Genomic DNA, 13,306 nt, shown 5'->3' with positions numbered 1-13,306 from the left:
AATATGAATAATCAATTTTATGAGGTTGGCAGCACTTCTACACAACCAGTTTGTATACACGTTACCTACTGGTGCGTTGGTAACACTTAGCACCAGAAAGTTTGTCTTTGTAACTCGTCCTATTTAAATGACAGTACTTAAACTGTTTGGAAGAAGCAGTACTCAGTTCAAGCAGAGTACTAATGGCTCTGCCATCGTTTCCAGAAGTTGCTCTGTCCCTTTTGAGTGCAGTTTCAAGTTCCAATAGAGATATGCCATATAAGTCATCTGGATCCATTTCACTGTAGACAATTTCAGTATTACAATTTCCAGTGATATTGCTAGCAAGCTGAAATATTGTGTGAGGCAGATATGGTTTACTCGAAGAGCTTCCATACTATTAAAAATATATCGGCATAAGCTGGTGGTGAGCAAATTGAGGCGTGTTAGGTTTGAGATTTAAATTTTGGACCAGATTTGGCGGTAGATATTGCATGGTTAATGCCTTGCTAGAATTGTTGGCAGTATTGACTATCTAGCTCTTCTCTCAGTTCCCTGAAAGTGCGGCATGCTTGGAGAAATGTATTGAGCGGCTCTGTTTTGTGTGTTCTATAATGTTCTGCTAAATATATTACATGATCATGCATGGACTTCAGAAGTGTCACAAAATTAATGCTGCCCCTCTATTTTTAGTTCTTGATCATTTAGGTTTCACCCGTTTAGCATGGTGTTAAACGTTTAACATTCATTGACAAGGTCCTCGTATAAAGCATTGACATTTGTAAATGTGCAAAATTTGTACCAATCGTATATTTTATGCTTGAAGTGCTTGTGTAAATTGTTATGGGTGTTAATTTTTGTTCTGTCATAATTTTGTAATTTGGCATGTTTAAGGATGTATGTGCCTAATAAGGCATAATGAGTACTAATTAGCTTTTGCACTGGCGATTCGTGGACAGCGTTGCCTATAGGCCATGACCAATTACATAATAAGTAAAAGTAGTAAGTAAAGTAAATTTTATTCAGGAAAGTACATACATAGTTGATTTACAAACATAATGTTGGATTTATAGATAGAGTTAGTACATACAATACCTAAAGGTATAACGTTTTCCATTCAAAGTGGACGGTTCAGATCAAAGACAGTCATTTTGTTTCAGTTATTTTGCAAACGTTGAACCATTTATTTTGATTGTTTTATCATCCCAGATCTCTGGATTTTATCAAATCCAGAGATTCCATCACAATGGTTGTACTCTTCAAATCACTTGTGTTGTCCCGTCTTGAATACTGCTCAGTGCTCACTTCCCCCTTCAGAGGAGGAGAGATTGCTGAAATAGAGGGAATACAGAGAACATGTACGGCACGCATAGATGCAATAAAGCACCTAAATTATTGGGATCGTCTCAAAGCTCTCCAAATGTACTCACTAGAAAGAAGACGAGAGAGATACCAAATAATATACACATGGAAAATACTGGAGGGCCAGGTCCCTAATCTACACAGTAAAATAACAACGTACTGGAGTGGACGATATGGAAGAAAATGCAGAATAGAACCAGTGAAGAGCAGAGGTGCCATAGGCACAGAGAACACTGTATAAACATCAGAGGTGCCATAGGCACAATCAGAGAACACTGTATAAACATCAGAGGTCCGCGGTTGTTCACCGTCCTCCCAACGACTATAAGAAATATTGCCGGAACAACCGTGGACATTTTCAAGAGAAAACTAGACTGTTTTCTTCAAGGAGTACCGGACCAACCGGGTTGGGGTGGATATGTGGGCATGCGGGCCGCTCCAAGCAACAGCCTGGTGGATCAAGATTTTTTAGATTTTGTCCCGAGGGGCGAGTTTATTGGGCAGCGCCACTCATCTTGTGAGTGGACATACCGCCATAGCAGCATGTACAACACTCTCCAAAAGGAAGAAAACCCGCTGGGTTTGTTCATCCTGTCACTTGTACCCAGACACAGCTGGGACTTGCTTAATTGGCTCAAGTGAACAGCTCCTCAAACAAGAAAATTAACATCTGTCAACCCTTATAAAAGCTTACGTTATCTTGCGGGTGCAAAATGGGGGAATCTTTTAAGAATAGTATCAATATTTGACAGTGTTTTCCTAATTCAAACGATGTGGGGTTTATTATTCTACACATACTTCTAATGTCTCTCAGGTGTTCACATTCACGTAGATAGTGTTCAAGGCGGTGTCCATCACTCTCCTCACAGATTCTGCAACTTCGCTGATCAACAATTGTCTCCATTCCGTATCTCCATGGATATTTGTATCCAAGACGGATTCTCGCTATTAATGATTCTCTCCCGCGTCCTCCTCCTCTTCATCCATAATGATTGGGATTGCCAGCTGCAACCATGTTGTACCATCGTACGGATTCACTGGTTTGTGCTTCTATCCTCCTTTCCTCAGTTACCTTGTCACGGTGATGTTGCCTGATAATACCTCTAATTTGTAGTAGAGTCTTGGGTATTAAGTATTCAATATGGTCTCCTTCAGCGCCTTCAACAGCCAGCACATCTGCTCGTTCATTCCCACATACTCCAACATGGGAGGGGATCCACAGAAACTTGACGACTCTTCCCTGATTGGTAAGTACTCTCACAGCTCTCTTAATTTCAGCGACTATTGCAAAATTTTCTGCCCGCTTTTTACTTAGGCTTCGAAGTGCTGCTTTTGAATCGAACTCTCACAAGTCAAATCTGGCCTCGGGCCGGGCTTGGGGAGTCGAACAACTCCCAGAACCCCATCAAGCAGGTATCAACCAGGTATCCCCTAAGTTGATGTGTCGTGCGTTAAAGTCACCCATTATGAAGGTTTCCGAGCCATTATTGATTAAGGGAAGAGATGTCCTCATCATTTTGTAACACCTCGCATAATGTTGGAGATAGAAAGACCCATTCCCTATGAATATCTGAAACTTGTGATGATTTTTAACATGTCTGCAGACACTTTTGGTACATGTGAGTATGCCTACATGACGAGGCATACTTTCACGTTCCTGTTCTATACGGCATTTATCTGAATATATCTGAGGACCCCCCATCACTTTAGTGGCTTCGACGAGGACATAAAGCCGGCGGCTTGTTGAAAGTTCGCTCATTTGTCCTAATGATTTTATCCAGCTGGATTTCAAACTGCAGCAAGGTTTTGGCATTTACGACTTCGGGGGTAGGCGGTTCCATAATACCTACCCATATGTACTGTATGGTACAGGTGTACTGTAAACCAACTGGTACAGTTGCCGTAAATGGAGCAGTTGGTAGTAGTGATGTGATAAGTTATTTAAGTACGCGTTTCCAATCATTTTCAAATTTATAGAGGCGGGTGCTGGACTGATGTTTGTATCACGAGTGATTCCAATCTTCGCTAGAAAACTTTAAAAACATCTGGCCTTGATAAACACTCATTTTTGCCTTGGGCAAGACAAAAAAATATTTTTTAGGTACTCAAAAGTGTGTTGCTGCCCTATTCTATAAGAGAGATTACAGATTATTTGTAAATGACTATTGTGAAGCTAAGTATAGGTTACAGTAAGACTGAGAGGGACGCCAAAGGATATTTATACGCAAAGAATTTACGGACATTGACAAATTACGAGACTGAAATAATTGTTTATCCAGGGTTTGACATTTGTAATACAAAGTGTGAAATGGCAAACCGAATTTATACTTTACCAGATGTACCCTCCAGATGTTACCCTCCAAAGGATACCTGATCAACCAGGCTGTGACTCATATGTCAGGCTGCGAGCAGCCGCGTCCAACAGCCTGGTTGATCAGTCCAGCAACCAGGAGGCCTGGTCGACGACCGGGCCGCGGGGACGCTAAGCCCCGGAAGCACCTCCAAGTATGTAATTCAAATTCAAAATTCAAAATTCAAATTCAAATGATCTCTTGCATCTGCATCTCTTGCAACGAATAAAACGTCTTTATTCGCAATATCATCCCTGTGATGATGGTACCGATGTCTCATCATCCTCGCTGTTTTTTTTCAAATAATTATTACGTCACCGTTCTTAGTACATGTTTGTAAAAGCTGTACGATAATGGCCATAATGTTTTTGGGTAGCCTCGGGTCCGACACAATAGATATTCGATAAATGGATCCATTTGCTATGCGATTCAATTATTAACAGCTCAATATATTGACACGAAACGTATTAGAGATTCATTCTTTTCCGTTCCATTATATCAAGAGCTATTGTTGTAAGGCGTTTATGACAGCAACAATAGCTCTCTAACAGCATGGCTGTTGTCGTACCTGTTGATGGTGCTGGTATTGAAGGTGGTGCATATGAGGAATGGCTTATCACTGGTGTGGTCTGAGACCATGATTATTTATAAATTATATATTTTGTGACGTAAAAGTGGAAGAATAGACCAGTGGCTATTCTGGCTGGTGTTATGCCAACCACATTAAATAAAAAAAAGTAAAACAAAGTAAATAAAACTGCTTCTGGCCTCTTTACGGTGTGAGAGCTGCGGGTAAAATCCAAAAGAATTAAAAACCTTAAGTATTTAATATAACAAAAATTACTTTAACAACAAATAAAACAATTCCCATATTCTACTTGGCATTACCACAATACAAAATGCAAAAGAAATATAAACAAACATGTGACAGTTACGTTAATGGGAAAGAGAAGTGTAAGACACAATATACAAGAGCTGTACGCATTTACTGGTTCCTGGGAAGGCCACAGTAGATGTTACGGCTGTGAGAGCACGAAGGATATTCAGAGGTTTGGCCGATTGATGAAGATTAAGCCACCCAAAAGGTGGCACGGGCAGGAATAGCCCGTAAGTGGTGGCCCTTTTGAGCCATTACCAGTATCACTAGTTGATACTAGAGATCTGTGGAGGTGCGACTGCACCCTGCTTGACGGGAGATGTCTCCCGTGGAGGTCTGGCCGGTGGTGAGCTGCTTATAGATGCGGCCAGGCCTAGTGTAGATGCTTTAAAGTTATTCGTTTAATATCTTTCAGTTTAACTTCTGGCCTGCATAGTTAAGATGGGAAGATCAACTTTGCTGTGTGTGTTGCTGTGTTGGACTCTTCTGTGTGAGTGTCAGTCAGACAGGAGTCAAGCCAGTACATCAAGATGCTGGACTACTGTACACGACGAAGACCCCCCGCCGGCGTCAGCACCCGAGGACTTCGCCATGATGGCGCGATACGTTGTCGAGTTCGCTAAACTGATAAATGTGAACGAAATATATTTTTGCGTGACGCAAGAATCCGGTAAGTTTACCTGTCGGGTAATTATGATTCCTATGTTATTTAACGCAGTTACCACATGCTTGTAGAGTCCCCAGGCCAAGTTAGTCTTGATAGGCTAGTTACACAGTTTAATATATATAATATCAACAACGGGTTCAAGGATGACCACAAGTACAGTCTCTCATCTACGTAAACAATCCATCTATCCATCGCAACTCGGTTGAGCACCCCTTGATCTCTTGCGGTAAAAAAAAACTGAAGCTTGTCTTTTATTCTAATGGGTTCCACTTAAGCTTGCGGCCTGCCATCTAGTGGTAAAGATTGTAAGTATTGTGGGAGAGTTACCATGATGCACCTTTACTAATATTACCCTCATTTTATGTGTACTCACTGTACACATACTTATGTACTCACTGTGTGGGGGTGGGTTCCCTGTGCTAGTGGACTTGTAGGTGTTTATTGGTTCTGTCGTTATCTTCCCTTAACCCCCAGCTCTCACCACCACCCTCACTCTGACTCGCATCATCATTCCTTAACCACACACGCTCTTGTTGCCACTCCCCTTCCCCGGAGGCGCTCTTGTTACCATCTCGAAGGATGAAAAAAAAAACAAGGCCCATGTTGAAGTAAAAAAAAGCCAACCCTCCTAACCCCGCCACCAGAGCCCCTGACGATATACCCAACACCTCAGCTCCCACCAACCAACCAGAAGACTTTCCAGTCTTACCAACAGTGGTTCCTCCCCACCAGTCGACCCATCCTTCACAATGGGGACCCAAGGTCCAACCAGCACCCCTCGCCGCCCCTTGCATCATGTGCAGGCATTATCCCTGGCCTCATACGACTGGCGGAGAGGCTTGCCGGACCACCACCGATTCATCAGGGAACTGAATGTGCTGTACATAGCCAATGGCCTGGACCCCATCACAGCCCCTGACGCAAGTCTCACTACCTCCCTCCCATACCACACAGGGGACTTCCACAAGGTCGACCAGTAGGAAAGGGAACTATCAGAAGAAAGCGCCAAGCCATTACGACTATATAGCACTTGGAAGGGGGTCAGGATAAGGATTTGGGATGGGACGGGGTAAGGAATGGTACCCAACCACTTGGACGGTCGGGGATTGATCGTCGACCTGCATGAAGCGAGACCGTCGCTAATGCTCTCGCTCCCCATGGAGTTTACACATTCACGATTCCCCATCGAGCCGCCACGCTCTCCCGCATAGAGCTCCACGACTCCGGCCTCACTCAGCTCTGCCCTGCTCCAAGCTCCGTCTGAACGTCAACGACAATGCCAACAACCGACTACTGTAATCAAGACTACTAAATAGATATGAAACTTTCTAAACACGGTGTATCTAATCTACCGAACAACGTAACATAATCGTACGTTACAGACGGCACGGAGACCTTGTGGAAATGAGCACAAGAGTGCTCCCAATTTATCTAAATCATTTCCTCGTAAGGAGGAAATTGATTACCATCTCTGATTGCCTCTGAGCAGCCTGGGGGCAGCAATAAACCGTGAAAATAAAGAAATTCTAGTTGACTTGAGGCAAAGTTAAATAATTAATAATAATTATTATTGCTAAAATTATTAATAAGGCTCTATAGTTCACCTATTGTGTACATAGCTACCACTTATGGCTCCTTATTTTAGTATTTTGGATGGTTTTAAGGCTTAATAATGAAGGTTGTAGTGAAGTTGTCAGCAAAGTCTCCATTTTGTGTCAACTAATGTTTCAACCCAAGAATTAAACCACTATCCTACAGTGCATCCTGTTAGAGGTTAGCACTTAGGAGAAATCTTGGTGCTTCTCAGTAAATTATAATAAGCACTCATAAATTAATGCATATAATAATAATGCTTTTGCTGAAAAATATTATTTACAATAGTGGAGGCTTTGATAATCTGAAGCGAAAATAAAAGAAAATGAATTGTTGGAACCTCCACAGAAAACGATATAACCTTGGAATGTCTATAGGGTATACTACTGCAAACAGGATAGATTCCAAGTCTGAAAATGTGTATGGGGTCCACTACCACCCAAAAGGATAGGTATAGGTACTTAAAATAGCATACCTATGGCACTTATACTAACATATGTAAGGTACTTATAATTGCATATGAGTGGTACTTATAAAGGTATACATATGGTAAATATAAAGGCATATGTATGGTACTTTTAATGACATTTGTATGGTACTTATAATTGCATATTTATGGTACTTATAATGGCATGTGTATGGTACATATAACTGCATACCTATGACACTTATAACGGCATATGTATAATACTTATAATTGCATATGAATGTTACTTATAAAGGCATATGTATGGTAATTATAAAGTCATATGTATGGTACTTATAATGACATACGTATGGTAATTATAAAGGTATATGTATGGTACTTATAATGGCATACGTATGGTACTTATAAAGGCATATGTATGGTAATTATAATCAATACGTATAGTACATATTAGATCATATGTATGGTACTTAAAATATATGTACGGTACTTATATGGGCATCTGTATGGTACTTATAAGGTCATATGTATGGTTCTTATAAGGTCATATGTATAGTACTTATAAGGTCATGTATGGTATATATAAGGTCATATGTATGGTACTTTTAAGGTCATATGTATAGTACACATAAGGTCATATGTATGGTACTTTTAAGGTCATATGTAAGGTACATATAAGTTCATATGTAAGGTACATATAAGGTCATATGTATGGTACTTATAAGGACATTTGTATGTTACTTATAAGGTCATATGTAGGGTACATATAAGGTCATATGTATGGTACTTATAAGGTCATATGTATTGTACTTATAAGTCCATATGTAAAGTACATATAAGTTCATATGTAAGGTACATATAAGGTCATATGTATGGTACTTATAAGATCATATGTATTGTACTTATAAGGTCACTTGTATGGAACTTATAAGGTCATATGTATGGTACTTATAAGGACATTTGTATGGAACTTATAAGGTCATACGTATGGTACTTATAAGGTCATATGTATTGTACTTATAAGGTCATATGTATTGTACTTATAAAGTCATATGTATTGTACTTAAAAGGTCATATGTATGGTACTTATAAGGTGATATGTATGGTACTTATATGGACATGTGTATGATACTTATAAGGTCATATGTATGATACTTATAAGGTCATATGTATTGTACTTATAAGATCATATGTATTGTACTTATTAAGTCATATGCATTGTACTTATAAGGTCATATGTAAGGTACATATAAGGTCATATGTATGGTACTTATAAGGTCATATGTACGGAACTTATAAGGTCATATGTAAGGTACATATAAGGTCATATGTATGGTACTTATAAGTTCATATGTAAGGTACATATAAGGTCATATATATGGTAACCTCTTAACGTTTCCCAACGTCAACTAAACGGTGACTTTAATGTGCCCTCTCCTAACCTACCAGAGGACGTAAAACAGAAAACGGGATACTACGTCACTTTCGCCAGCCGCTTCCATTTTCTGCCAAACAGCCCAGTCGACGGGGAAGAATCCCAGCCCAGGCAAAATCTTCATTTTTCTCAAAACTCAAAATCAAAACCAGCCATAGAATCGTTTTGAAAATGTTACCATTGTGTTTACCGCAATAATTTATATTTTTGTTCTGTTAAGTCTTTCTTTCCTAATTTTCAATATTAAGGCTTTAACAGCCATATTTACTGAGATACAGCCAACTCAAATATCAAATTTATCATCGTGATTTCTCAACATATTACCAAGGAAAATGAGTTGAAAAACATGTAATAATAATTATAATGAGCTAAATAAAAAATGGGTATTAAAAATAAAGTATTTTAATAATCTTTATTTACTTAGAGATGATTTCGAATGATATTTATATGGATATATATATATGGTACTTATAATGGCATACGTTTGGTACTTATAAAGGCATATGTATGGTACTTATAAAGTCATATGTATGGTACTTAAAATGGCATATGTATGGTACTTATAAAGACATGATGGTACTTATAATGACATATGTGTGGTACTGATAATAGCATACGTATGGTATTTATTATGGCATAAGTATGGTACGTTTCCCAACGTCAAGAAAACGGTAACTTTAAAGTGCCTTTCCTAACCTACCAGAGGACGTAAAACAGAAAACGGGACAGTACGAAAAGAAAGAAGAAAATGTAGAATAGAACCAATGAAGAGCAGAGGTGCCATAGGCACAATCAGAGAACACTGTATAAACATCAGAGGTCCGCGGTTGTTCAACGTCCTCCCAGCAAGCATAAGAAATATTGCCGGAACAACCGTGGACATTTTCAAGGGGAAACTAGATTTATTCCTCCAAGGAGTGCCGGACCAACCGGGCTGTGGTGGGTATGTGGGCCTGCGGGCCGCTCCAAGCAACAGCCCGGTGGACCAAACTCTCACAAGTCGAGCCTGGCCTCGGGCCGGGCTTGGGGAGTAGAAGAACTCCCAGAACCCCATCAACCAGGTATCAACCAGTACGTCACTTTCGCCAGCCGCTTCCATTTTCTGCCAAACAGCCCAGTCGACTGGGAAGAATCATAGCCCGGGCGAAATCTTCATTTTTCTCAAAACTCAAAATCAAAACCAGCCATAGAATCGTTTTGAAAATGTTACCATTGTGTTTACCGCAATAATTTGTTTTTCTTTCTATTAAGTCTTTCTTTAATAATTTTCAATATTAAGGCTTTAACAGCCATATTTACTGAGATACAGCCAACTCAAATATCAAACTTATCATCGTGTTTTCTCAACATATTACTAAGGAAAATGAGTTGAAAGACATGTAATAATACTTATAATGAGATAAATAAAAAATGGGTATTAAAAATAAAGTCATTTTAATAATCTTTATTTACTTAGAGATGATTTCGAATGATATTTATGTGGGTATATATTTGGTACTTATAATGGCATACGTTTGGTACTTATAAAGGCATGTGTATGGTACTTATAATGACATATCTATGTTACTTATAATGGCATATTTATGGTATTTATAATGTCATATGTATGGTAGATATAAGGTCATATGTATGGTACTTATAAGGTCATATATAAGGTACTTATAAGGTCATGTTTGGTACTTATAAGGACATTTGTATGGTACTTATAAGGTCATGTATATGGTACTTTTAAGGTCATATGTATGGTACTTATAAGGTCATATATAAGATGCTTATAAGGTCATATGTTTGGTACTTATAAGGTCATGTATATGGTACTTTTAAGGTCATATGTATGGTACTTATAGGGTCATATGTATGGTACTTATAAGGTCGTATGTATGGTACATATAAGGTCATATGTATGGTACTTATAAGGTCATATGTAAGGTACATATAAGATCATATGTATGGTAACCTCTTAACGTTTCCCAAGAAGAAAACGGTGACTTTAAAGTGCCCTTTCCTAACCTACCAGAGGACGTAAAACAGAAAACGGGACAGTACGTCACTTTCGCCAGCCGCTTCCATTTTCTGCCAAACAGCCCAGTCGACGGCGAAGAATCATAGCCCGGGCGAAATCTTCATTTTTCTCAAAACTCAAAATCAAAACCAGCCATAGAATCGTTTTGAAAATGTTACCATTGTGTTTACCGCAATAATTTATTTTTCTTTCTGTTAAGTCTTTCTTTACTAATTTTCAATATTAAGGCTTTAACAGCCATATTTACTGAGATACAGCCAACTCAAATATCAAATTTATCATCGTGTTTTCTCAACATATTACTAAGGAAAATGAGTTGAAAAACATGTAGTAATACTTATAATGAGTTAAATAAAAAATGGGTATTAAAAATAAAGTAATTTTAATAATCTTTATTTACTTAGAGATGATTTCGAATGATATTTATGTGTGTATATATTTGGTACTTATAATGGCATACGTTTGGTACTTATAAAGGCATGTGTATGGTACTTATAATGTCAAACGTATGTTACTTATAATGGCATATGTATTGTACTTATAAAGACATGATGGTACTTAAAATGACATATGTATTGTACTGATAATGGCATGTGTATGGTACTTATAAAGGCATATGATTGGTACTTATATTGGCCTATGTATGGAACTTATAATGACATATGTATGTTACTTATAATGGCATATGTATGGTATTTATAATGATGTATGTTTGGTACTTATAATGACATATGTATGGTACTTATATCGTCATATGTATGGTAAATATTAGGTCATATGTTTGGTACTTTTAATGACATTTGTATGGTACTTATAAGGACATTTGTATGGAACTTATAAGGTCATATGTATTGTACTTATAAGGTCATATGTAAGATACTTATAAGGTCATATGTATTGTACTTATAAAGTCATATGTATTGTACTTATAAGGTCATATATATGGTACTTATAAGGTCATATGTATGGTACTTATAAGGTGATACGTATGGTACTTATAAGGTCATATGTATGATACTTATAAGGTCATATGTATGGTACTTATAAGATCATATGTATTGTACTTATAAGGTCATTTGTAAGGTACTTATAAGGTCATATGTATTGTACTTATTAAGTCATATGCATTGTACCTATAAGGTCATATGTAAGGTACATATAAGGTCATATGTATGGTACTTATAAGGTCATATGTATGGTACATATAAGGTCATATGTATGGTACTTATAAGGTCATATGTAAGGTACATATAAGATCATATGTATGGTAACCTCTTAACGTTTCCCAAGAAGAAAACGGTGACTTTAATGTGCCCTTTCCTAACCTACCAGAGGACGTAAAACAGAAAACGGGACAGTACGTCACTTTCGCCAGCCGCTTCCATTTTCTGCCAAACAGCCCAGTCGACGGCGAAGAATCATAGCCCCGGCGAAATCTTCATTTTTCTCAAAACTCAAAATCAAAACCAGCCATAGAATCGTTTTGAAAATGTTACCATTGTGTTTACCGCAATAATTTATATTTCTTTCTGTTAAGTCTTTCTTTACTAATTTTCAATATTAAGGCTTTAACAGCCATATTTACTGAGATACAGCCAACTCAAATATCAAATTTATCATCGTGTTTTCTCAACATATTACTAAGGAAAATGAGTTGAAAGACATGTAATAATACTTATAATGAGATAAATAAAAAATGGGTATTAAAAATAAAGTCATTTTAATAATCTTTATTTACTTAGAGATGATTTCGAATGATATTTATGTGGGTATATATTTGGTACTTATAATGGCATACGTTTGGTACTTATAAAGGTATGTGTATGGTACTTATAATGACATATCTATGTTACTTATAATGGCATATTTATGGTATTTATAATGTCATATGTATGGTAGATATAAGGTCATATGTATGGTACTTATAAGGTCATATATAAGGTACTTATAAGGTGATATGTATGGTACTTATAAGGTCATATATAAGGTACTTATAAGGTCATATGTTTGGTACTTATAAGGACATTTGTATGGTACTTATAAGGTCATGTATATGGTACTTTTAAGGTCATATGTATGGTACTTATAAGGTCATATATAAGATACTTATAAGGTCATATGTTTGGTACTTATAAGGTCATGTATATGGTACTTTTAAGGTCAAACGTATGTTACTTATAATGGCATATGTATTGTACTTATAAAGACATGATGGTACTTATAATGACATATGTATTGTACTGATAATGGCATGTGTATGGTACTTATAAAGGCATATGATTGGTACTTATATTGGCCTATGTATGGAACTTATAATGACATATGTATGTTACTTATAATGGCATATGTATGGTATTTATAATGATGTATGTTTGGTACTTATAATGACATATGTATGGTACTTATATCGTCATATGTATGGTAAATATTAGGTCATATGTTTGGTACTTTTAATGACATTTGTATGGTACTTATAAGGACATTTGTATGGAACTTATAAGGTCATATGTATTGTACTTATAAGGTCATATGTAAGATACTTATAAGGTCGTATGTATTGTACTTATAAAGTCATATGTATTGTACTTATAA

At 37.3% G+C, this 13,306-nt stretch overlaps 1 protein-coding gene across 1 annotated transcript in view; it reads left to right on the top strand.

Moving 5' to 3' along the window:
- The first annotated feature begins 4,989 nt into the window (after positions 1 to 4,989).
- Positions 4,990 to 13,306, top strand: part of LOC123769390 (glutamate receptor ionotropic, kainate 4) — a 44,775-nt gene continuing 36,458 nt past the window's right edge. Inside the window, exon 1 of the mRNA XM_045760500.2 lies at positions 4,990 to 5,239. Coding sequence (XP_045616456.1) covers positions 5,011 to 5,239 — 229 coding nt within the window. The 5' untranslated portion in view covers positions 4,990 to 5,010. The remainder of the gene's footprint in view (positions 5,240 to 13,306) is intronic.

This window comes from Procambarus clarkii, chromosome 66 (genome assembly GCF_040958095.1).
Source record: "Procambarus clarkii isolate CNS0578487 chromosome 66, FALCON_Pclarkii_2.0, whole genome shotgun sequence".
Classification (NCBI taxonomy): Eukaryota; Metazoa; Arthropoda; class Malacostraca; order Decapoda; family Cambaridae; genus Procambarus; species Procambarus clarkii.
This window is presented reverse-complemented; position numbering and strand designations above follow the sequence as displayed.